General features: G+C 41.1%; 1 protein-coding gene across 11 annotated transcripts in view; it reads left to right on the top strand.

Annotated features, from left to right (window-relative positions):
• The first annotated feature begins 727 nt into the window (after positions 1-727).
• Positions 728-26,872, top strand: part of MARK3 (microtubule affinity regulating kinase 3) — a 65,097-nt gene continuing 38,952 nt past the window's right edge. For 9 of the 11 annotated variants that reach the window (XM_086462300.1, XM_086462301.1, XM_086462295.1 and 6 more), the window contains exons 1-3: positions 728-809; positions 13,751-13,942; positions 19,865-19,918. In XM_086462300.1, the coding sequence (XP_086318426.1) occupies positions 759-809; positions 13,751-13,942; positions 19,865-19,918 (297 nt within the window). In that variant the 5' untranslated portion in view covers positions 728-758. The remainder of the gene's footprint in view (positions 810-13,750; positions 13,943-19,864; positions 19,919-26,872) is intronic. The other 2 variants (XM_086462298.1, XM_086462296.1) reach the window with 1 other exon arrangement.

Genomic DNA, 26,872 nt, shown 5'->3' with positions numbered 1-26,872 from the left:
TCCTCGGCGCGGCCGGGCGGGGGGCGGGCCCTTCCGGTTCATGTCGGAGCTGGGCTCGGCGCGGAGGAAGCCGGGCGGCCATCTTGGCTCGTCCGGGAGCGGCGGAGGGGCGGGGGGCAGGCGGGCCAGCGCCGGGCGGGCACCCAGCTTCCCCAGCCCGGCCGCGGCGTTACCGGCCTTCTCGGAGCCTGAGGCGGGCGGGTAGAGGCGGGCCGGGATGCGAGCAGCGGCCCGGTGAAGCGGGGCCGCGGCGGGGGAAGGAGAGGGGAGACCCCTCGGCGGCGGGCCTGCGCTAGCCTCCGTGCCCCGGCTGCAGCGGAGAGGGGCCGGCGAGGGGAGCTGGGCTGCGCGGCGTGCCGCTGCCTCCTCCTTCTCCCCGCCTGCCCGCCCTGCGTTTTCCCTCCGGAGCCGCTCCCTCGCCGTCTCCCTTTCCCCGGCTCCATCCCTCCCCGCTTGATGAGGCGCCCCCCTCCCCGCTGCTGACCCCCGCGGACCCCGGCCTGGCTGTAGGATGAGCCCGGAGGACTCGGAGGGGGCGAGGCCGCTCCGCTCCCTGAGGGGGATCTAGCTCGGGCGTGGGGAACCGCCGGAGGGTGGGGGGCACCGACGCGACGCCGCCCCCCGCCAGCCACCTCGTCCTTCATGGTGGCTCCCTGCGACCATCATCTCCGAGCAGACGCGCAGCCCGGCCCGGGGGCCCGTGTGTGTGTCTGTACGCGCCGCCGTCGCGGGCAGCGCGGCCACACGAGTGAAGTAAAATGTCCACTCGGACTCCATTGCCCACGGTGAACGAGCGCGACACCGAGAACGTGAGTACCGCCGGCCGCGGGGGAACCGGCCCGCGCACCTTCCCCCGGCGCCGCTGGCTCTGGGGGCGCCGGCCCGGGGCGCGGCCCGGGGGTACCGGGCCCCGGACAGCTGGGGGGGCATCGCCCTGCGGAGGGCTGTCATTAACCTCTTGCCGCTTGCAGTGCTCACTGATTACCGGTTTATTTTAAATTAATTATTTTTTAACACCCTCCCCCGCCAGCACGGTTTGCCCATTTAGTAGCATTTGCGGGCAGCCCTCCCCCAAACGCGGTGTCCCCTCTCTGACGCTTTATTCGAGTATCTCTCGGTGGGGAGGATCGGGTTTGTTGTGTTGGTAACCGGGAAGGGAAGATCGGCGGTGGGGCGGGGGATACTGGTGGGTTCCTGTCTTCTAATACGCAAACGTGCTGTTAAAAGCAGCCGAATAAACCTCTGGTAAACAGATGGGAATAATTCAGCTTTGGTAGGGGTGGGCTAGGTGACCTAGATAATAGGCCTCTTCCCTGCTTAATTTGCAGGGTTCTGTATGATAACGACGCTGTTAGACAAGTCACCTGTTCAGATGACATTAAAAGGGTTTCTTTATTGGAATTACCTTCCAGATAAGGGACCCTTCCCCCCTTCCTTTTTTTTTTTCTTAACAAAGCCAGGGTTTAGGAATTGACATATATTTTATTTACAAGACTGAGTCAAACACTATTAACAGTCACACAGGTCGTATGGTGAAGGAAGAAAGAAGAAAAAAAAAAAGTCCTACCTCATGAGCAGATAGCCACAAACGAGGCTCAGTAGGAGACTCCCTTTCTGCAGATAGGAGCTGTGTTTCTTTTAAGTTAAAACTTACTTGATCCCAGTGTATCCTGTCTAACCATTTTTGTGCATAGGCTCTGACATGTCCCCAAATGATAAACAGAAGGGAGTTGTCACTCACTATAGTTTAAAATGAGTTGATCAGCGAACTTTGCATTTAGCTTTGTGTGAAGGCTATCAGACATTCTTCAGAGGACAGATGCTGAGCTTGACAGAGGGGGCTTTTTTTTTTGTGAGGACAGCTTATGTTTTGGACTGGCATAAAAAAGTGGAAACTTTGGTTAAAGATCAGGAAAAACTGTTGGATTGTTCCAGTCCATAAATAGTCCAAGAAAAGTGATGGTAGCCCCATTGTTTAAAACAAGACCAGACAAAGCGTTAGAAAACATGCTGCATGGAACAATTACTGCATTACTAGGGATTTAGATTTTATTGACATAATAGGCACTTCTAACTTCTGTGATCTTTATTTGTTTTAACACTAGATGCAACCTGCAGGCTAAGGGCTGTATTGAGCAAAAAGCCAGCTAAGCATATTTGGCTGTAAAATCTCAATGAGCTTCCTGCCTTGTGGAAGAAAATAATTAAAATATTATGTGGCCCTTCCTATGCCATGGGGAGAGTTGAAGTTGTAGCATACTCTACAAAATACTATACAAAGTTTATTTGGATAATTGGTTTTGTCTATAAGCAAACCTGACTGAGGTTTTCAAGCTCGATGTATATGTGTGAAGGCCGCCCAGTAAATTGTTTTAGAAAGTGTGCAGATCAAGTTCTCGAATATAATTAATTCCAACTCTACTATGGATAACTTAACGGTGGAAAGATTTAGTATGTGCTTGAGGAAGTATGTTATTCACAAGCTGTGTGTTCTAGCACTTGGAGTTAAATTTTTACATGTCTTCCACTTAAGGCACCTTGTTCTCACTTCAAAATACTGGTCTAACACTTCTCTTTAGTAATCTTAATACTTTAACATACATGGATTGTCTTGGTTGCAGATGAATTGCCTTAGGTTTAGATTAAGGCATATTTTTCAACTGCTGTAATCTGGGCTGGTAACTACAGAAATACCTGTAGGTAGTGATATTGACAGGGAGCGATTAATCTGAGTACTTGCCAAATCCATTTGAACCAAGCCCCCAGTACAATGCCATATCCCTCAAGAAGCTGCCTCTGATGTTCTGGCCATCATCTATCCAGAAATTCACCAAAATGCATTCTGTTCAGCCTTGCTTAAAACTGAATTTAAATCTGACATTTAGTCTGTCTGAATTGCCTCTGCAGCTGTGAAAGCCAGGTATCTCTCTTTTTTTTAATACAAAATGTGACAATTTTGATACTTCAACTAGCTGCTGTTCTACCCCAAAGCTGGGTGTATTGTGTTGGCAGGTAAATTGAGCTCTTGATTCTCTTTCATGTAAGAGAAGTTTAATTAGTTAATATGTATAGAACTCTCTGAAGCCCGGGTGGGAAGAGGCTTAAGAGGTGCCAAGGTATTCAGCTAGCCTTTGGGCCATGGTTGTGGACCCCCTTAATGCTTTCTTTCTGCTTGGAAGGTTACCACTGCTGACAAAGGCTTGGCTGGTGTTGATTCTGGTTAAGGCGTGCTGATCATAGCTTATCCATGCCTATACTTGCAGTTTTGAAAATGAAGTTAGCCTCCAGAATGACGGTGAGCGTAAATTATCATTGTCTGTGCTTGCAGTTAACCACGTTCAGCAGTTGGAAACTCATGTTGAATAGAGAAGGTCTAATAGTCAGTACTTGATTATTTTTTTTTTTAAGGCAGTTTATACCACTTCTTACTGAGATGTGTACCACTGAAGTGGAAATACTGTCACAGTGACTTTCCCCAAAAGCCACTGACAGCTATCAAGCCTTTAGTGCCTTTGAGTTTAAAGAATTTGGCTCCGAGTCACCTGGTTTTGAGAGGAAAGGCATCCCAGATGATCTGTGATCATTGGAACTTCACACTTGGACAGTTGGAAGCTGGCTGTTGGCCTGCAATGAGCTGCCTTCTCACCACAAAGGTAGAGCAGCTCCTCTCTGGCCATTTCTTGTGCAGCAATGGCTGCCAGCTGCTTAGGGGACAGAAGTGAATGAGAGGATCAGATCTTTTCTGTCTTCTTCTGAATTATGTCCTGCATGTGGGAGAAAAAGCAACAGAGGCAGCAGAGACCTGCTTCATCCAAAACTGGAAGGAAGACAAGGTAGACAGAAGAAGGACCTTTAGGTGACAGAAGAATGACTAAACCTGTTTTGCTAGTGATGAGAAGGAAGGGAGAGAAGATGGAGGAGGAAGGAGTGTGGAAACACAATGAGAAAGGAAGATAGATGGTGGAAAACAGAAGAGGAGTCAGAGAGGAATGTGAATATGGCAGGATGGAGGACAACCAGTGACAAAGAAATAGGAGCAGAAGGAACAAGATTGAGGGGAGTAGGATAAGTATTCATTAAAAAAATTCCCAAAGAGTGGGAAGATGATAGCGAACTGTAGATAGAAACAAGGAAATACAGATGATATGGAGGTTGGTAGATTTTTTTTTTAAGAGCATGAAATGCAAAAAAATCTTAGACTAAACAGTTTAATTTGAACCTCTGTGTTCGTTGCACAGCTGTGGTTTTTTGGGGGGAAAAAGGTAACTGTTTTGAATGTGTTGGTACTGCAAGCCAATCTGAATTAAAAATTTAAGTAATTTGAGGAAAAGCGAGACTAAAATATACTCTTATCTCCATGACTGTGCCTAATGTGAAAAATTTGCTATTGAAAAATGCCAGCGTGATGGCAACTGTGCTTGTACAAGCCTATACAAAAGGATTCTGTGCAGCAAAAGCAGCTCATTTTTTTTTTGTTTCTTTAAAAGGTTTAATAAAGGCAAGGTTAGATTCAAAAATTTACTTTTAAGATACTGTGAAGATTAGTGCAGTATGTCTTGGTTTATTACCAGTTAGCTATGAAACGCATTACAGCATTTGCGGACAATATGCAAGCTCACTTTATTCAATATATTATTTATCAGTCTTCTCCTATTACAAGTAGATCTGTAATTGGAATGCTCTCTTCCGCAGCATGAAATCCTGTTGGTTTTGGGGTTTGTATTTTTAAATTTTTTTTTTAAAAGAGGCTGAGGAGGGAAGTGTGCCTGTGGCCAAGAGTTCTGGTAGATTTTCTTCTACAGGGACCATCTACATTCTCCCATATTTTTCACCAGTAGTCATAAATGTTCTGGTTTGAATTAAATTAGGTGAAGGTGGCAAAATAACTAGAAATAACATATGTTTTAGGAATTCATTTGAGATGTATTTTTTAATTCCAAACTTTCACAGAGCAGGAAAATGTTTTTTTGTGCATTTCTTACTGCCTGGGATGCCTGATAAGTCCTGTACTCTGTTTGTACTCAAAAAATACCCGATTAGGTTGTGTGACACTGCAAGTCACTGACTGCTAGAATTTTCACATTTTGAAGTGAGAAGTTTCATTCTTCAGCTCTGCTAAACAGCCTGTGCCATATTGTTTGATCATTTGGTTTCACTGTCAGCTTGAACTGATCGGAGGCTGCTGGGGGCGTCAGCCTTGGCTGCCTCTTCCCACCTGTGGTTTCTGCCAGCACTAATTAGTGCTGGGCTGTACAACGAGTCTGGTCAGCTCTCTGCTCTGACTGAAATGAGCCCTTAAGAAAAGTGGCTTTATCTCCATTCTGTGTGGCTGCAAATACTGACACAGAGGAGAGGATGGGAATGCCCAGTTCAGGTGGGGAAGGCTAGAAATGCTGCTTACTGTTTTTGTTTTGGTTTGATTTAAGCCAGTCATAGCACAGCACCCTAGGGCTGAGATAACTTGAGTGGTGCCACAACTACAAACAGAGATATATAACTGCAGTGGTGCAGCTTTCACAAATTGTGATGTTCTGGTCATGGAAATGAACTTTTTTTTTTTTCCCTTTTTTTGCATGATTTCAGTAACTCAGAAAAACTAAGCTCCAGGACCTTGCTCCAGAAGTTGTTAAAAAGTCAGCCTTAGTTCGTGTATTTTATTAGCACCACTGAATGTGACTTAAATTGTGGCCTTACAAGTAGCAATCTGAAAAACGGAACACAATCACAGAAATTATTGAAAGAAAATAAGAGGCAATATGGAGTTTAGTACACTAAACTTCATAGACTTCTTCCTAGGCTTTCTTACTCACTCACCTAATATCCTTAACTGCTTGATTCTCCATTTTAATTCTAGTCAAAAGACATTCACGTTGATGTAAGCAGACAATTCCTGTTGACTGCATGTCTCAGGTGACTCAAGTCAAAGGAATTCTAAGAGTGGAGGCATTTGTCTCTCCATATCTCCATTTCATATGATATATAAGTAGCGTGTGTCTGCAACTTCCTCTTCTTCTCAGTCAAGTAATGCTGCCTCATGAGTGTCAGCCAGATCAAAAATGGAGGTAATTTTATTTTTTAGGCTCATGGCATATCAAGGTTGTCTCTGCTTAGTGTGGAGATCATCTGCCACTAAAAATCTTTAGAACATAGGATGAATAGATGCTTACTGCTCTTAAAACACAAACCTGAAAGGTACTGAGTACACCTGTGGTAACACTCGAGTCAGTCTCTTGGATGAATCCCTTGGGTTAAGAAGAATTCTTGGCCCGTAAATCAGCAACTTGTTGAGCTCTGTGTATGTGTGTATATACATATAAGCAAAAATAACTTTCAAATAAAATTTGTTCCTGCAGGGTTAAAGCCTAAACAAAGTTTTCTATCTGCAAACTCGGTGTGGTCTTTGAAAACCAATTGTGAGGTTGATTTGGTTTTGGTTTTTTGGGTTTTTTGTTTTTTTTTTTTTTGTTTGTTTAGCATGTAATTACTGACAGTGATGATTCTGGAAACAACTTAGTTGGCAGTATTGTTGATGAAGAACAGAATATGGTTGGCTCTTCAGCTATTATTCCCCAGGCTGGTGTCAATAAATATCCATTTTAATCAGCAGTAAAGAAACTTTGGCTGGAAAGATACGATGAATGTCAGATCTTGATAATGTGAAGCAACAAAAGAGCTTTTAAAAAGCTTTTCTAACCGGCACCAGACTTATCTTTTTGATTATATAAGCAGGATTTCTTGACTGTTGTGTTGTTCAGTGCTAATCACGGAATTACAGATTCACTCTCTTTCATATGCTGTGTAGAGTATGAACCAACTGATGTCAAATACATCAGCAGAGGCTGTAGCGGTTATACGTGGAAAGGACTCCTAAGCCAGACCCTGTATGTCTGTGAAGGGGAGCGTCCTTCCTTCACTGAAGGCTGTTAGTGCTTTGCTGCGGGCGCTCTCCCACTCAGATCTTCAGGGCAATGGTGCAGTTGTCACTATCTCTTCTCACCTCTGGTCCGTGGCCGGAATTGTGAGTTTGCGAGTGTGGCTTTGGGTAGCGACGCTCCCTCTGCCAAGTGGAAGTCTCCTGTACGTCAGGCCATGCTGTCCGCCTCCATAAGGCTGCCCAGGGTAGGGAGCTGCGTTGCTTTGCTCAGTTTGAGCTGTAGCTGCCTCCTGGCTGTTACTGCTGTTTTTTTCCTTTATTTCACCCTCCCTGCTGAGGTTGGGGAGAATTAGGAATGTGTGTTAAGAGGTATAGCCTGTGTGTGCTACAGACCGTATTTACTCTTCAGGTTCTCCCTTTAAGCTGATTATTTGACAAATATGACCTAATTAAACTAGCCACTCGTTTTCATGAAGTGAAACTTATCAGCTAAATGAATGAGTACTACGGTAGGCTGAGAATTGCACAGTGAATTCTTCACCTTTTGACAATGGAAGCATTCAAATTAGTGTTTTCTCTCTTTTACCAGCTATAATGTATTTCTAGAAGGTCTGTTGGACTCCCTTGCAGAGTTCTGACCCTCTCAGTTGTTCCACTCAATCACAGCACCCATAATGGTGGGGCTGTAGCACACTTCAGTGAATACATCTGCCTTCATGGATTGATAACTTCAGTGCCATGTTGGATACCCTTTTCCTTCATAGGACAGCATTTAAAATTTCATGAGATGGAAGCCATGGCTGTTCATCCTTAAGACTGATTATGTAGCAAGCTAGTCTGAAAACTGCCTTCTAATTGTATGTGCTGGAACCAAAGAATTGGTTATGCAAATATCAGCACAGTCATACTGGGTCTGACAAAATTCACCATGCTCCATGTCCTGATTTGTGTCCTGGTCAGTGGTAGGAGGGAAATAAAATCAGAACAAGTACAGGACATCTTCACCTGATGTCTTCCTATTTTATAATATAGCAAAATAATGTAATATTTTATAATATATGATGACTTAGGGATTCCCAGAGCAGTAACTGGTATATAGATAATTGCAGTTGAATGTTTGCTGTGACACCTCTTGGTGGTTGCCAGAAATGTAAGTCTGTGTTTTGACTTCTCAGTAGAATGCCTTCGTCAGCAGTCGCAGGATGCCCTGCTGTGCTGTTTCACAGATATATCTGAGCAATAAGACGCTACCTCCATGAATAACCTTAGGGCTAACCTTTTTCCTCTTACACTGAGTAGTACTCAGTAGTCTGTATGTTCTTAAAGATGTTAATGATAAATGGGAAATAAAATACAATATGTTGTTAGGAAGGGCAGTGAAATTTGTCTTCATATGTTTAATTTCAAATATTTTTGCATTTTAAAAAGCTATGACATGTTTTCTGATAAGTTTTTCTATAAATCAGAGTGGTGCTGGGGAGCGGGCAGCCAGAAATTGCTGTGTGTTTATATGTTGTGTGCCCAAGTTAGGGTAATGAAGCAATTTAGTGCCTCAAATGTTCATCATGTCCTCAAATGTTTACATTATTAGCATTGTAAGGGATAGTCTTTAAGTACAATTTTTTCTTATTATAATTAAAAATGCTGAATCGAATGAGGCTGTCGTGGTTGTTACTGGTCGTGATGGCTTTCCAAGAAATTCTGTAAGATCACTTTGTAGTGTTTCGTACAAAGATAAAGTAACAGCTAAGGAAATAAACATTCCTAGAGACTTTTTTAAGATTAAATTTTATTAATTCATTTGTCTAATGAGAAAGTAGTTTTCACTATTGTGTAAAATAAATGCTTTAAAAAAAATGTTGATACCGTTTGTCCTCCCTGTTGTAGAAAGAAAGCTTCCTAGTTACTGTAAGTAAACATGGATTTTTGCAGGTCTTGGGCATTCTAATTTCTTAATGTTTTTCAGCTCTTCAAATGGATATCAGACTGTCTCTTCCAGGTTTTTCTCAGCTGTTGGCACCTTCTTAAGCAGTATAAGAACTTGGATCCTAATCATTCTCTGCCCTGTGTGTTTCTAATGCTGGGAATGTTAAGATATCTCTAGTCACACAGATACTGGATAAAGCTAACATCTACCAAAAAGTTTTCAGTTACCAGCACCTTCATACTTCATTTGCTTTTTACTTTCTTTTCTTTTCTTTTTCTTTCTTTTCATGCTAATCATTATCTGGCTATGAAAGGATGTCGGCTCATCATTGGGGGAAGGCTTTTGCGAAAAGGTGGGTTTTGTGTTGTGTTCCAAATATAGTTGGTCTCGGGCTCAGTCCCTCCCTGAGTAAGGTCTCTCACAAATGGAGGTGTTTTATTCCATTTCCTTCTGGGTTGAGTAACACCAGGGTGGGGCAGGGGGGGAGGAGAAGAATGCTTTTTTTTTTTTTTCTTTAATGAGAGGTTGACTTGAAAATGGATAGTTTTTTTAGGGAACGCTCCTACTGTGTGCAAAAAAAACCCCCAAAACTTTAAAGTATTTAAAAGATTTTGAGATGGAACCTGATGCATGCCAAGATATGGAAGAATCACAGAACATTAGAGGTTGGAAGGGACCTCAAAAGATCATCTAGTCCAACACCCCTTTCAGAGCAGGACCACCTAGAGTAGATCACACAGGAACGCATCCAGGCAAGTGCTTACTTGTCATGAGTGGATTTCAGGAGACTTTTCTTTTAAAAGAAATTGTGACTGGGTAGCCTGAAGCTGCGCAAAGTACGCAAGTCTCCTTGCTTCAGTTCCCCATCTGCAGTATAATGGTCTTTTTTTGCATGAAGACAGGTATTTTGGGAATACCTCAGCCACGGTGAGTGTCTGAACAAGTGTTGCCCTTACACAGAATGCGCTTCCAGAAGATAGAGCTCACCTACCACACTGTGTGGAAACTTATTGCAATTAAACACATGCTTGTGTTAAATCTTACGTTGTTAAGACAAATTCCCTTTCTTATTGAAGCCGTATAAATGTGGACCTGGGAAAGAAGCCTGAAATTGAACAGAATCTCTGGGAGTCAGGGGGGGAGCGAGGCAAAATCTATGGAGTTGAGGGTCTGCTTGGGAAAAGACAAATGACCTGCATCTCAATTTAGGGAACAGCACATGCTATTACTGTTTCTCTGGGCTGATCATCTGTTTGCTGTGGAAGCTACCCTGGGAGATAGCTGAGTACAGCCAAATGCTATACACATCAATGCGTGACTTGAACTTTTCCTGGACCATCTATATTTTTGCTTTTTGCCTACACCATTTAGCTTCTCATCTACCTATCATGGCTTCTTGAAAATGATTTGGGTGGGAGAAACACTTTTACTCAGTTTTGAGTTTATGCCTTGTAGTAGTTTATGCTACCAAGCCCTCTTCTTCCCTCACTTCCATAAGCTGAAGAAAATCCATGTTGAAACTGGGAAGCTGTTTTCTGCAGTTTTTAGAAAGCTTGTGTTCTGTTCAATATAATACTCTTGTATTTGACAGAGGAAGGACTTGCTGATAGATTTACTTATGTGAAGTATAAAATAGATATGGTTGCAAGTGGTTAGATTTCTACGGAGTAGAACATGGCTATGAGCAAGTCAGTTGGAGAGAACTGAACTGCTTAGGAACACACAGCTTGATATTCAAAAACCACAGCTGAAAAAGGTCGTATTCTTGAAAAGAAATAATCTGGTTTAGGGAGGACATGCAAGCCTCTGTACAAGGAGATTGTGTTAAATTTATCAATGCTAGTCCAAATAAGTTCACAGCTGTTAATTCCTCCCTTTAAGTGCAAAGCTAGAAAGCATGAAAGAAGTGATAGGACTCAAGAAGTCATTCCTCAACAGAGGACAGTGAAGCTCTCAAGATACAGTAACTGACGTGGTTTACTATGTGGAATAGAATTTGTTAGTATAACAGAATCTTACTTTTACCTACTATTGTTTATATAAAGTAGGGTATGAGTAAGATCATTCTGAATGACCTGTACACAGGTTTTCCAGTTTGGGAATACAGGGTACCTGATGCCTACATTTCAACTGCTTCATAAGGTAGCTCAGGTCTAATGCAGTTTATTAGTTCAAGCACAAGACAGCACAGATGCAGATACTCTGTTTTCGAAGTCAGCTGTGTAGTTCAAAAGCAATGTAATTGTTGACTCCCTCTTTTGGAGAGCATAAGCTAATAAGCCCTGTGTGGAGGCAGTGTGTGCCTGTGCCATGTGCCCAGGTGTGAAAGGGCTATAGTCTGAATAGTTCTCATACATTTCTTTTTCCGAGGTAGCTTATGAACTCAGTGTAGTGCAATGTAAGTAGTACAGCTGTGTTCCTGGGATGCCGTACTTGAAGTAAAAGTGAGCCTTCCTCTAATATATCCAAGAAATAGCCTCGTGGCCGTGTACAGAACATCCTGGTCCCCAATCACTGCGAGGCGGTAGGAGGATGTTAGCATCTAGCGTCAGCAGTTGCTGCTTTTTTTCTGGCTGGTCTGAATAATTTGACACTAGAAGGTACCGAAGGAGCTGACAGAGATGTTCTCTGCATTGTGTGCTACAAGGTTTGTTAGGAGTCAAAGTTTAGTGGAGAGGATTGACATTGCTGTGCCAGTGTATTTAGGGGTAAATAAGATGGCCTGAACAACCCGCACCAGCCTGGCATTAAGGGCGTGCAAAGTAGTGAAGTTGTTGATACAGGATTTCACTGGCTTTAGTAGTTCCTTCAGCTGGGCGACTGCTCTTGTCCTTCCTCTCCTTGGGAATCATTGATAAATGCTTACCCCGTTGTTACAGGTCTTGAGATATTATTGAGGACGATGAATTTTTACCAAGATTGAATTTTTACTGGATCTTGTTACGGGTGTGCTTCTTGTTCCTGTGCCAGTTATTAGTGGTTTGGAAGAAATGTATAATACTGCTCCTGAAAACTAGGATAAGGATTGCTACAATGTTAAATAGAGCAGGATGGGCCAATCATCGAGAACACGTAGTAACCTGCATGAAGGAAACTCTGCATTTCACTTCAGCCAAATGTGAGATCATGCATGTAGGGAACCAGGAATGAAAGTCGTTATATGTGGTAAGGGAATGGGAAGCAGTAATTCCTAATAAGAGTTAGGGTCAGAGTTGGGTGGTCAGATGCAGATGGTCTTCTGCCAAGAAGGCTAGTTCTGTCCTTGTAAAATCAGTGGAATGTTGAAGAGAAGGTGCAGTCTCTTGCGTTTAGTCCTACTGCACCTACTGTTGGTATGGCATGTCCAGTTCTAGCATTAGCCCCACAAAAAGATGTTGGAAAAATAGGTGAGAGTTCTGAAAAGAACTACAAGAAATGTTTCCTTATCTTTAATTGTTCTCTCAGTAGCCTGTTTAGGGAGCTTGAGATGTATAGAGATAGATATATATATATATATATATATATATGTAACTTACTAAAGTGGAAGGGTAATGTGATCATAGTAATTAAGTAACTGTATGGGAAGTACAAATCTGGTGAAAATGCAGTAGCCAGGCAGTAAGGAGAAGCTAAGGCCAGATTGATACTAAAACATTGTATGCACCACTGTGTGTGTGTGTTGGGGGGGGGTGTGTGTGGTGTGTTTAAATAGTAACTATTGAAACAATTTTCCAAGAGTTGCCATAGACTTTTATCAGTAGTATTTCTTAAAGGAAATGAATGTGTTTTTAAAAATAATTTGCACAGCTGTTGCACTCAAATTAACAAACCAAGGGACTTAAGATGCCAGAGTATATGGTCACAAGGTTACATCAGGTTATTAAATAGAGTGTGAAACTTGCCAAGTGTCATACAAGCATGGATTTGTTCATTTGTGCGTGTACCATGCTTGTTAGCGCTTGAGTTGTAATCTCACATCCTTGTGCTGCAGTGATTTTCAGACCAAGTGTTGCTGTATGCTGGGTTTTTGGTTGTCCTCGCAGGGTTTCTGGAAGAGGATGAGTAGAAGAAAAGCAAGATCTGGGGTTTCTGGGATGACTGTGCATTTAGCATGTCATCTCTGTGTAGCCACATTTGCAGACTACTGAGCATTCCCAACAAATACTTTAATTAGTGAAGTTGGTGTATAGACCTCAACCATGAGTCGAGAACTAAGGGACATAAGGGGACCTGCTCTTTTGTAAACAGGCTGTCAGGAAATGAAAAAGTTACTGTTACCTTAACCATGTGATCTAAAGCATAAAGACTATTATAGGTGTGATATATACCCATTCATTTTTACAATTAATAGCTGTTCAGCGAGACTTGAGTGCAAGGAACTTAACAGTTCCTGAGGCAGTATCTCAGATCTCTGTAACTGGTGCTTAGCCTATTGATGTCTGAGGTTTCTGTACATTAGGTGAGATTTCTTCCCTTGTTCTCCTGGCCGTCCAGGGTATTTTCAGTCGTGAGGTTTTGTAGGAACAGGAGTCTAGCACAAGAGGAAAAAAAAAAAACCAACCCTTTTATTATTTTATCAGTAGTATTAAACTGTCCAATAAGGGTGAGCATTTTGCTGTGTGTGCTCTTGGAAAAATCTTTCCAAAGGCTTTCCTGCTGTAGGGAAATAATATCAAACACCTCCATGTTCCATAACTGAACCAGCAGTCCACGTAAGTTACTTAAGAATGCTTAACTGCTGCTGTTCGGGTGATGTTCCCCTTGGTCTTTACCAGGGGATGAAATGATACTGTGTTATGAACTGTGAACCTCTTTATTGTCCCCGTCAGAGCAAAGTTAGCATGAATCTGAAGTTTGAGTTGAAGCCTTTGAAGATTTCTTCAAAGGCGTTTTTGAATGTTGTGTGCTTCTCATTATTGATGTGTTTTGTCTTTATTTCTCCGCTTTACCTGTGTATGTTTTTATTGCAGCACACGTCCCATGGAGATGGACGGCAGGAAGTTTCTTCTCGAAGTGGGCGCTCTGGAGCTCGCTGCAGGAACTCTATAGCTTCCTGCGCAGATGAGCAGCCGCATATTGGAAATTACAGACTCCTCAAAACGATCGGAAAGGGGAATTTCGCAAAAGTAAAACTGGCAAGGCACATCCTAACTGGCAGAGAGGTAAAGTGGTATGGGTGTAACCAGTAGGGAATTGCAGTGCGTATGAAGGTTCTCTTAGAATCATCTAAGCCTGTGAACATTTAGCACATTTCATGAGAGGTATTGCCACTAATGTAGAAAAAAATAAAAATGGAAAACTGTTTTTTTTGGTGATGATTACAGAACAATTTATCTTGAAAATGGTCTCTTAAATTTGTATTTTTGTCTGAATTGTGTTCAAATTTGCTACTAGAATTCTCTGCTAAATCCTCCATTCTGAAAAAAGGGCTCGATATATAGCAATTAAATGAGCTTGCTGGAAAGTCTGCGTTTTGGTGTCTCTGTACTGCACGGTGCAGGGCTGTTTTGGAGGGGAAGTCAGGAATGAGAACCAGTATATCTTCTTGATTATGGTCTGAGTAGCCCAAACGCAGTATTTTCTTGCAAAACCGATGTATCTCTCAGGAGTTCTACTAGTGTCTGCAGTGCTGGGCAACCTTGGGAAGACACTCCAGTTTGTTCAGAGCAGGTTTGTGTGTCTTGCTCAGTGTTGTGTGGTGTAGACAAGCTTTCTCTTGTATCTCTTCATACTGTCTAACTCAGCTCCATAATTAGTTTCTGCATGCCATTGCAATGTAATTAATAACTTGTACTTAATGATGGCTCTGATTTGGTGAGCTGAAGTCTTGTTTGCTAGTCACAAGGAGGTGTTTCTTGGTGCTGTCTTACTAATAGCAACTCTGTGTACTGAAAGAGGGAGAAACACCTTGTTGACCTTTTCTTGCCAAACCTGTCTAATGAATTAAATGTTTGCTGATACCGGCAGGGACTTTTAAAGAAAGCTGTGTGGCTCGCTGCGGCGCTTTAAGGAAGTTTCTTTTGTTCTGAGCTAATACGGAGTTCAGTAGCACTGGGAGGAACAGAGGATGTAATTTTGCAAGAGTTATTGGGAGGGATATTTTTTTAAGTTGACAGTTCTGATGACCAGCAGTTGTCTTCTGATGTTAAAGTTAGTGCTTGTTTGTAGACAAAGTTTTTGGTTAATTGCTTTCCATTGAAGTTCCCTCCTCTTTTTATTGATATTTAAGACGGGAAATGCAAGTACTTGGTTAGTGTTTCTTTGCTGTTACTATAGGTACAGGAGTGGAAAATAGGTATTGTGTCATACATTGCTTTGCAAAAATTGAAGTACTTTTTTTTTTTTTTTCTTTTACTTGCACGTAACTGTGTATCGACCTCTGGTTCATTATTTTTCTTTGAAATTTCAGCAAGTAAAGTGACAGTATAAAATCTTTGGCCAAATTTTGAAAGATTTAAGTCCTAAGCTCTCATGGAATAGATGTCATTCAGTCAATTCAGAGCATAAATATTTTCAGGAGTGGCCATTGGTCCTGGTTACCTGGAATGAGTGGCCTTCCTTTGAAGGGAATGATTAAGCTAGTTTTATAGGAATATCTTGAAGGTATTTTAAACTTTTTTTTTTTCCCTTTTTAAGAGAGATGAGTAGAAGTTTCTCCTCTTCCTAGGGTAACTGTACAGCACTGATAACAGTTACATATTTTAGAAGTGTGTGACAAGAATCATTCACAAAATTCTGGATGACAGTTTCCCCACTGTCATTAATTTACCCTTGCCCTTACAGAAGTGTTTATCTAATCAATCTTTAGATTGTGCTAACCTTTTTCATGGCTGTCCCATTGCTGGTTTTCTGTTGTGATCAGCAAAAGCACCTTATACTTTGTTGAATCTCGCTTTCTTTGCTAACTCGTCTCCAAGGTTGTTTATATCAGTTTTCCATTGTATTTGATGGTGCTTCTTAACTCCTTCAACAGACTTAATCATTATGGTTTGACTTCCCATGCCAAGGTCACTGATACAGATATTAAACAAGATTGGTCCCAAGTGTTGTCCTTGAAAAACTCTTACTCGTTTATTTCCATCCTGATATCTCTTTAGCAATTTGTTTTTTTAATTAAAAAAGCTCTGTGCACATTTCAGCTTATCTAGTTCAATAATTTCCATGCATCCTTCTAGATGAGGCTTTACAGTAGTCCAGATAGTCATATCTTGTGTGTTTCCATAGGGCACAGTTAACTGTAGGAAAGTATGTTGCATATAACCCTTCTGTCAGTTTCCCTATTTTTTCCCTGCAATTTTCAAGCTCAAGAATTTTGTGGTCAATGTCTCTAATAGGAAAAAAAAAAAGTTAAGTCCAATAATTTCTAAACCTGTGCTGACATTTTGTTCTTGATACATGTTGGAAATCTGTGCTATAAGAGTTTTTTTTTCTTCAAACCTGCCACTCTTAAGAATTCCGGGATAGTGTTCTTAGTCTGGCTGAGGCCAGACAGCATTCATCCTCCTGAATTTGTGATTTCTTGCCTTACACACTCATTCCTGCTGCCTGTCCTGTCTTTGTTCCTATTCTTTTTTCCATCTTATGGACTGAAAACCTAAAACAAAATGCTTAGGTTTGGGAGTCACGTTTAAATGAGTTTTCATCTCTGCTGTATCCTTGCTCTGTTTGAACCCTACTTATTGTCTTGTTGTCTGTGTGGCTATTCCTAATGTTCCTTGAAGTGTCCGGTTCAGTTTCACTGAATTCCTTCTTCGTATCGCTGCACTGATTAACTTCTAAATAATGCAGCAGGTCAGCACTTTTCTGACACTTCTTGGGAGGAGGATATATTTGTTCAAGCATTCTTGTAGGGTAGCTGCTCATCTCCTTACGTCTGGAGTCCTTGAATTTTCCTGTTGCTTGAGACACAGCTTTCATGTTTCCAACTGAAGTAAGTTCCAGGACTCTCTTTCACTTCCATCTTCAGTGTGTATGCAGGATGTATGATGAGAGCCGAGCCTCAAATTACAGAAGGGGAGAAATGTTCATCCCTTCAGGAGATAATCAGAACATCAGCCTAACTTGAGGGGGTTGAATTGTCCTGCCAAGGAGTGCATGGCTGCCTGCTTACTGCAGGAGTATGGAGGGACGGTTAGCTTCACTGCAGTAGAGCTGGTGTTTGGAAACACACTCCTTTGAGATCCTCTGTCTAGGAGAGTATTATTTGTAGTCTGTCTGCCCTTTTCGAAATGAAGAATCTTCATTGTAAATCTGCTTTTGTTAATTCTTTGACTTTAAGCCATGTATTTTCAGTTGTAATTTAGCAAAGGTTATTTCCTCTGACAAGTTTTCCATACTTGCCAGAATTAATCTAAGAAGATCGCTCTACCTTTTGCTGTTACTGATGTGGTTGGAATCACAGCCAAAAATATATGGATCCTTCTGTTCATTAAAGGCATGTGTTAAGTTAATAGCCAGGAAGTTGACGTTTCCTAGTGAGTCAGGATTCTTTTAGGATCCAAGTCTGACTCCAAGGAATCTATTGTCATCTTCTTTCTGTTCTTCCCCTGGAGAAAGTGAAATTTAAGAGGGGTGAAGTGTTCTGTATGGTAGCAGTGTGGTCAATTTGCTCAGTGTCTCAACTTCTGATTGCTTTAACTCCTTCATTCAAGCCATGTAGGAGGAATGTTTTTAAGTCGTGCTATTGTGAACAGTGAAAGCAAAGTTAATTTTAATTCTACTAATGATCTCACGCAGAATATCATGGTGGGTGCAGCAGTGTAACACTGTAGGTGGACTTGCATTCCTCCAACGTTGGCCATAGCACATGATAATTGAAACCGTTCCAGATTCACTTTATGTAAAGAGAGCAAAGTTTCTGCTTTGGAAGGCAATTTGATGCTTTATTAACTATGCTTAGTAAAGTGGAGTGCTTTCTTTCTCAGGCTTGTCAGAACTATTCTTGAGGGCAGGCCCCCTTTAACTGTGATTTGGAGACCTTATCAAGGCACCTGAAATTGCTCTCTGTTCTGATGATGGCTTCAAGCTTTCAAAGTCAGTGTTAACATTTTGTACTCTGTGTTCACGTGGATAGGAATTCTCTTAAGTTCATCCTGCATTTAAGGCTATAATTAGTGCACTGAACAGGCCTGTGAGTCTACCTTTCAGAAAACTGAGGTGTGTACTTTCCCTGTATCTCCAGGGCTGAATTTGTTTCCCAGTGTAAGAGACCTCTGTGATCATCTGGCACCAAAGCACAGTGAGAGAGATGAGCTGTGTTTTGCAGAAACCCAATACCTTAAGACTTTGTGGGTTGAAACAAGTCTGCATCTTTCGAAGGTTGGCCAGAATGGTGCAGTTCAGAACACAAATGCAACTTTTTCTGGGTGGAATGCACTTACCAAGCAGCCAGCTGTCTTCTGTGGCATGGGTAGTCTTGGGGCACTGGCTCACTTTCAGATAACATTATCTGCTGTTGGCAAAGGCAGTGGTCACTCCACATCCAGCGTGGATTTATAAGAGATTGCAGGAAGTGAGTAACTTGGTTACCTTTGTGACAGTAGTTCAACAGGCATAAAGGTAGAGATAAAAATCTTTCTTGGTTTCGTACACAGCTACTAATATAAAAATACCTATTGCTTAATGTGTTTGTCTCCTGTTTGTATTTTTGAAGTGATTTCTTAATGTTTTGCAATGGAATTTTGCCTCGGGAAATAGTGATCTTTAATTTCAGTAGCATACCTTAGAAGAAAATACTCCCCAAAGCGAAAGTATTCTTAGATGGCTTCTTGGTGACGATTCATCGTATTTTGCATCTAGAAGCGCTCAAAATAAATCTTGAATCTCAGTTTCAGAAAGCACCATATCCATCTTAAGTTCTGTGATGCACTCAAGCGTTGAACACTCTGTTCCCCGCTTACCCTCTTCATCACGATGATCCATCCATGTGTTTTTGCGCTTGAATGTAGGGATACAAATTTGCTTTGATATGAGATACTCTTTATTCCATATGTTGCCTACCCCAAGTTAATGAGATGATGAAGATAGCACAAAGTGATAACAGGAGCTGTGGCATGGGAAGGAGCAGCATCTACTGTTTGAGCCAAAAATTCAAGGGGAATTGAAAGACCTTGCTTTGCACCAGTGAAGTAATATAATCAGCTGAGTTGCAGCATCTTGCCTCTTTTAGACGCAGCATCTCCTTGGCTTCTGTAGAGTTTCTTCTGGTATGTTTAGTCTCTAATTTAGAAAGGAAAAATACCAATTGGCGTATAATTCTAGAAAGATTCCTGTTTCCTGTGCTAACTCGTTCTGTATCCAGATTGCATTGCACTGAAGCTCGTCTCTGTTGCCTATTCATTGCCTCAAATCTTCAGGTTCTAACTAGTTACCACGGTAGTGAATTTCTCTTTTGATTGTTTTGTGAAATTTTAATTTTGTTCTATAATATTTCTGTGCAATATTTACTGAAAAGATAAGAACCAGTAAAGGAATGAACTTGGCCAAATTGTTGTACAGCAGCCAATGGGTCTTTGTTATTGCAAAAGTGGTAATTTTTTTTCATAGCCATCAGGGAGCAAATTGATGCAAATATTCAGCGAATTTCCAAAGGTGAACTTAGTTCTTGCAAAGTCTGTGTGGAATAACTTTCATTTTGCTCTGAAATCTCTGCTTTTAGAAGCATCTTCACAACTGCCAATGCCCAGCCAGTACTGTGTAATCTGTTGTGTAATTATACTGTGTAAATGTTATCTGTAGGCACACTGCTCTTTATCAGGGCACTGTCTGATACTGGAGCTTTCACTGTAATAAGTGTGATGGTCTCAATGTCAAGCAAAAGACTAAGGTAGCTTCTCGTGTTAATACGCTTAAAATACTAGGGTTTTTTCCACTCTCCTGTTGAGTTTGTTGCAGTAAAGGTAAATTATACTTTAGCCATTAATTCCAGATATTTGGAGTTCAAATGAAAGTATATAATTTGCTGAAGAAACTTAGTGGGTTTTGTGTAATTTTCATGTTTTCAATTTCTGTTACTGGATTTGACCATCTTGTAATAACACTGCATTGTTCATATGGAAAATACTGATTATGAACTTGTCCTTTAGGTTGCCATAAAAATAATTGACAAAACACAGCTGAACCCAACTAGTCTACAAAAGGTAGGTTTTTACATTTAATCTTTCCAACTGTATTGTAACTTGTTTTGTTTCACCACTCCTTCCATTAACCCTGCATGCCTGTGCTGGAGAATCTGAAGCATTGCATACCTTGCGCACACATCTGACTACTGTATTTAATAACTAGTTTTGTAACAGATATTTTTGACAACGCCGCAGTTGTTCAAGATGAACTCGTACAGAGCTGTAAACTGAGAAAACAGTGGTATTAGCCACTTCCTTTGTCTCCCAAGCATAGCTAACTGTAGAGAGGATGTTTGTGGTTCGGTGTCATGCCCCCATGTCTCCTTCATGCTGGTCACTTTGTTAAACTTACAAGTACAAAGCTTGTGTTCTGTCCTCTTAAACTGGCCTTGAAAATGCTGCCTCAGGACTGAAGGCCAAGCAGTATCTAAGCCTTTCACATAGTTTGTAGCAGAAAAGGTGCTTGGTTTTATGGAACAAATTGGAGCATGGCTATTCCAGTTTCTTCCCCCTAGCCTCAAATGTTTAATGTGCTGTTACAGTTGTATCGCCTTATCTATTTTAGTAAGTAGTGATAAATCCTACTCTTTCATCAAGCAAGCCAGTCTGCTTTGGAATGCCTGCAGGAAGTACATTTAAATGTCACTTTTACCTAGGACTTTTCTAACTCTGTCCTTTTAAGTGCTGCAGTCAAAGGCTTTTTATTTACTTTTGAGTACTTTGATAAAAAAGCTCCTTGCAATATTTCCTGCAAACAAAATTAAACAGCACAACCAGAGTAAACTGAAGAATATCCACATTTGGTTTTATGGAAATACTAAAAAGATCGTGTGACAAGATGTTTTTATCAAAATTAATGGTGCAAAAGTAAATTGGAAAAACACACAAATTCTTGCATTGTATGGTTTGGCTGAGAGGCAAAGAGGAACCTATAGAAGAAAAGCTCCATCATCTGAGTGGATAGCAACTTCTACTGACTGGATAGAAGTAAATAATGTGGTTGCAGTTTTCTTAGATTTTTTTTTTTTTTTCCAGCTTCATCCCTGAGGTTATTGGTAATTTCTTGGTAAGCAGGGAGGAAATTAAATGCAAATTATCTAATATGATGGATTAGATAAAGTTGATTTGTATGGCAGATCTGTGCAACTTGGACTAACTGAAAAAATTGTTAAATGCTTGAAACACTTGGAAGAGAAACAAAAGCTGTGTGATATGAAGGGCAGGGGTCAGGTCATGGGAAGAATGGTCAGAGAAAAGTAGGGACGCTCTGTTTTCAGACAAAAATATAAAACCGTAATCCTTCAAATGGTGTTATTTTAAAATTGGGCCGTAATGCTAGCTTGAGGCCTTACTCAGGTACAAAGCAAATCTTTTACAAGTTACAGGTGTTCAGCTGGCAAGGCCACAAGCTTGAAATGTGCTTGTTGGCCCTTTAGTTCTGGGTTTCAGCCTGCTCAGCGTCCACTCATGTTTCAATCTCCATCATAATTTCATTTCTATTTACAATTTTTAAAATTAGATTATAAAGTATGATTTGTAAATTGGTCTTGTCTACTGCTAGGTTCCTTAAATAGGAGTCTGGAAGAATAGTACAAAATAATGGAGTTGAAATCAGATCAGATTTGGGGAGGGAGATTGCTAATGTGCTTTCCTTTCTAAGCTCATTTGTTATATGAGCACAGAAAAAAATTAGCAAGATGTACGTGTTTGTCAATTCAAAAACTGAAAGTAATTTTCTTAAAATGAAATGCCTGCTTATCAGAGTAGGCAGAGTGAATGCACAACACATTACTTACCAGTTTTGCTTTGTCAAGGCTTTTTTTGCAAGTTCTAGCCACTTTTCCCCCAGCACTATCAGCAGTGCCATAGCCTTGGTGCATTTGAAGCCAGCTGCGCACGCAGCCTGTGCACGCAGGGGAAGCTAAGATGGAAGTGCTTCTGATCTTGCACTTCTAGAGAGGGGGATAAAATATTTGAGGTATGGTGGGGAGGGAAGGGCTGTGCTGAGAAGAGGGCGTGGTGTATAGTGCCTCAGCTGTGGTGTAGTTGCATGTGCTAGTCATCCTTAGGTGGGGAAACAAATGGTGGTGAAGGCTGCTGGTTCTGATTTCTTTGTGTCGCGTCTTCCATGCTGATATTTCAGTTGCCAGGAAGAAGTTAACCTTGTTAAGGACTTGCTTTGCTTTCTGGAGCAGTAATTCTTGGTATGCCCTCGCAGTAAGCTCAGGGCGGCTGCGGTCCTGACAGCTCAATGTTCAGCAGCACGGCTCTTCAGAAGAGTCGGGTTTCTTGTCCACTGCTGAGGAAGTCTGTGGTAGCCACATGCAGCTACTCTTTAACTGTTGTTCTAGGACCTAATTACTACTCTGCTGCTCTTGCTTAGCGAAGAGGAAACTGTACGCGGTACTTTCCTGCTTTGAAAGAAAAGGGGATTCTTAGAGCTTTTTTCCCATGCTGGTGGTGCTAGTCATAATCACTGTTCTCCACAAATGTACTTGTGTACCTAGTTCCAGTGACTGTTTGTCTCACTGGAAACAAGTGCTGATGCTACAATAGTTCACTTCACTTCCTCCTAGACAAAAAAAAAAAAATTGTTTGGCTTTTCTTCTTTTGAATTAGCAATGCTGTTATATGCAAGGGTGTTTTTTTACCAAGCCCATGTAATAGCATTAAATCACTTCTCATTTTCCTTTTTTAGAACTTGGCTCCTTAGCCAAATATTTTTGTTCGTTATGTGCAGATGTTTTGCCACTTGTTTGGGCCATTTTTTTGTTAAACTTTAAAATTAAGAGTTCTTAAACATCAATGGACCGTGTCCTTTCTGACCATGCTTCAATTGGTATTTTAAAAACTGCAAGAAAAAGGTGAGAATTTAAAATGCCTAGGCTTTTCTGTTTATTACAAGTAGTTTTTCTGTTTTCAAGCTGTGGTTTGTTTGAGGCAAGCTTGTATTGTGTAAAGGCTTCCTGCTTGAGGCTTCTAATTATATATAGAGCATATTTCAGTGAGCAGTTATCAGGAGAAGCCAAATACACTGGTCAAGCTTTAGCTGGCTTGGGACCACACCTTATGAAGAGCCCCTGCTTTGAGGGGAAGGAGGGCAGGATATGTTGGTGCTCTTCATCTGAGAAGTGTACTGACTTGCTTTTTTGCCGAACTTTTTTTTTTTTGGTATTTTTTAAATAATTTGCCACTGAAACGCTTGTAATAGCTGATGCAGGAACACTTCTAATCTGTCTTTCGCTGTGTTCAAAGAGAGTTGGCTTAAAAGCTGTGTCCTTCTTTCCCCCCACTCCTCTGTTGTTTCGGATGTGTCAGCATAATAAAGTTCAGGTAAAATTGATTTGAGATTATTACTCAGTATCTGTCTGTGCTTCCATTGCTGCTTTGTTGGTATGGGTTTTTTTTTTTGTTGTTTTCTTTTACTCAGTTTGTGGCTAGCAGCATTAATTAAATGTAATTCTTTCCCTGTATCTAACATGGCTTACAGTCAAAGGACCAGACCACAACAAAGCTGAAAGCCATTTGTTTGGCAGACTAAGGATGTTTGTCTTTGCCTAGAAACATTTGTAGAGCTCCTGTTAATGGAAAATGAGCTGCTTAACAACTTGAGAGTAGTTTTTAGTTTCGGTATTAGAAATTAAACTGATAAGTACTGTTTTCAGTTGATTGTCTGCTTTTATCATCTAATTATGATAAGCTAGTACCTAAAACTAAGAAAATTATTTTCTATATTGGGAACCTTCATGTTACGCCTTCTGATGTTATACCTTCTTCTGCATTCCTGTGGCAGAGAACCTCAGATATGTGGGCTTTTATCATACCTGGCTGTCTGCAATGAATTTTACTGTGCGATAGAATCACAGAATCATTATGTTGGAATAGACCTCGGAGATCATCAAGTCCAACCGCTGACCCAGCACCACCATGCCCACTAAACCATGTCCCGAAGTGCCACATCTACCCATTTTTTGAACACCTCCAGGGACGATGACTCCACCACTTCCCTGGGCAGCCTGTTTGAACGCTTGACCACTCTTTCAGTAAAGAAATTTTTCTTAATGGCCAATCTAAACCTTCCATGGAGCAACTTGAGGCCATTTCCTCTTGTCCCATCACTTGTTACTTGGGAGAAGAGACTGACCCCCACCTCACTACAACCTCCTTTCAGGTACCTGTAGAGAACAATAAGGTCTCCCCTCAGCCTCCTCTTCTCCAGGCTAAACAGCCCCAGTTCCCTCAGCCGCTCCTCACAAGACCTGTTCTCCAGACCCTTCACCAGCTTCGTTGCCCTTCTCTGGACACGCTCCAGGACCTCAATGTCCTTCTTGCAGTGAGGGGCCCAAAACTGCACACAGCATTCGAGGTGCGGCCTCACCAGTGCCGAGTACAGGGGCATGATCACCTCCCTGCTCCTGCTGGCCACACTATTGCTGATACAGGCCAGGATGCTGTTGGCCTTCTTGGCCACCTGGGCACACTGCTGGCTCATGTTCAGCCGGCTGTCGACCAGCACCCCCAGGTCCTTTTCTGCCGGGAGCTTTCCAGCCACTCGTCCTCCAGCCTGTAGCACTGCAGGACCCAGCACTTGGCCTTGTTAAACCTCATAGCATTGGCCTCAGCCCATTGAGCCAGCCTGTGTGATGATAATTAGTACTTCATTTGCTAGAAGTTGATGCACGTAATATTTTGGAGGAATGACATCTGGGAAACCTTTTTTCAGCTTACTGTGTGAAAGTTGTATGATGTTCTACATTGTATTCCTCTATCAGATATAGACTATAATATATAATACAATGCCAAGCATTTGCACATATCCCTGTGGAAGTTGCTCTCTGTGTCAAAATGCCACACATAACATTTAAACTGACTAGGGGAGCACAATCTGAAGTGCATTTATTTATCCAACTAAAATTATAATAAGGAATTTGGTGGTGGTTGTATGCTATTCTCAAGTATTTTTATTTTTAATTTCCTCTGAGACAAAAATAGTATTTTTTAAAAAAGCTTGTTTCTAGTCATGCACTTCAACAAATGGCTCATATGTAGAAGCTACTTTTTGACATGCTTCGTTCGAATTAGTAATGCAGAGGAGTCATCTTGTGGACCAATGTTATATTTAGAGCAGCCCAAAATGTATGAGCCTGACTTTATCACATTAGACCATCAAAGTGTATAGTGTACAACAGAGGAAGTAGCTAGCTCTGGCCAAGTCAGCATACTTTATTTAAAAAAATAATAAATTAGAGTAATGAATATATTCATTTGCATGATGATATTGGGGATTTTGGCCTCTTTTTTACTGTGTTATGGTATATTGCCCTTGGTTGACTGTTCTTGTTTGGTGGCACCAATTATGACTACCTATATTCCCATAGTTAATCCTTTGAATGTGTTTTGGGTTTTTTAGGTGGATAAGGTGATGATAAATGGGCTAATGGCTGACTTAACAGCCAAGGTTTTCACCTGTGCAGCAGTGGAGTTGCCCTTAGTGAGAGACTGACCCAATAGGCTTTATCTGAGTATTGGGGGTGGAAGATACAATAATTAATTGAGCAAATTAAGCAATCTGGCTTCAAAACTTTAAAAGCTGACCAGAGGCTTTCAGTCGTATAAGCTGTGATTAAAAGTATTAATGGAGTATTCAGAATATGTTATATACCAGTTCATCTGAATGGGATGAAAAATAAGAAATAGCTATAGATTCAACTGCTTTTAAATTTCTGATGGAGAGAGATGAAGTAGTGTACTTTGTGTAATTATATATGAAAGCTCCAGAAATAACGTTGTTAGAAATGGCAATTTACTTACCTGTCTAGGGGAAAAAGAAAACATGCATGCATAGTTTTTGAAACTCTATTTTGCTTGGCCAAAAATTTACTTGATCAACCAATCCCAATTGCATTTAAGCAGCTTGTCATCTAGCCAAGTGTCAGGCATAAACCAGGATAATGATAGTAAGATAATTAAAAGCATTTGGAAAACTGTTTGATTTTTCCTCTGTGTTCAGGTAATGTGCCATTCATAGCTGTGGCTATAGCATGGGGGAGGTGGTCTGCTGGGCAGTGCAATGAGGATTGCTCCTCAAATCTTAGCCTTTACAGAAACACCAGAAAGCAGAGAATGGTTAGAACAACTGGTCTTCAAATTATGATTCCCCCCTGCCATTTATATATTTAAATTCCACCCCCCACATTTTCTTTTGTTAGGACACAAAGGCACAAGGATTTTTTGTTGACTCTTTGGTGATTTTCTGTTAGTTTCCCATGTTTTACTTGTTTTTTTTTGCTTTTATTAAGTACGCCTACGGATTTTTGAGTCGTTAGTAATACGTGTAGATATATTAACTGTCTTCACTTTTTCTGAAATCTGACCTAAGGCAAATCTTGCAGCAGCAGTTTTTGCTTCTTTACTGTTAATAACAATGCTGTTATCTCTTATTTACAAAACTCTTTGTTTTCACTCGTGTCTGCATTCCTGCGGAGCTGTGGACTTTCGTTCTGCTTCGGTCTCTTTACATTAAGTTGAATATGATCTGTTATATTACTGGTTTTCCTGTAGAAGTTGCTGCTAGGTTTATAATAAAACCTCTTGATTACTCCCCCTTTTTGAAGCTGAATGCTGTTAGAAAATAATCGAGGCTTAAGATCATCAGCCCTCTGGAGTCTTGAGCTGGCATGGGGGGAGCTGCAGAGGGAGAACAGCTACGTGCTTGACTGCCATATAGCGTACTGCCTAAAAAGATAATTATTTGAGTTTTCTGAATATGATAGTATTTGAACTTAAAGTTGTCATTTTTTAAATACTTTTTTTTTATCTTGGGTCTTTTGTGGGAGAAGTGGGACTACTTTTACTTCGTCTGCTATTAACCACCTTTGTTAAAAGCAATGTTTTATTGCAGTAACACCACCAGTGGTGGTTTTAGTATTACACTTACAGATTTATGTGCATCTTATAACTGTCTTTTGCAGA

Source organism: Leptosomus discolor, chromosome 3 (assembly GCF_034619465.1).
Source record: "Leptosomus discolor isolate bLepDis1 chromosome 3, bLepDis1.hap2, whole genome shotgun sequence".
Classification (NCBI taxonomy): domain Eukaryota; kingdom Metazoa; phylum Chordata; class Aves; order Leptosomiformes; family Leptosomidae; genus Leptosomus; species Leptosomus discolor.
Note: the sequence above shows the minus strand (reverse complement) of the source record. Positions and strands in the feature narration are given on the sequence as shown.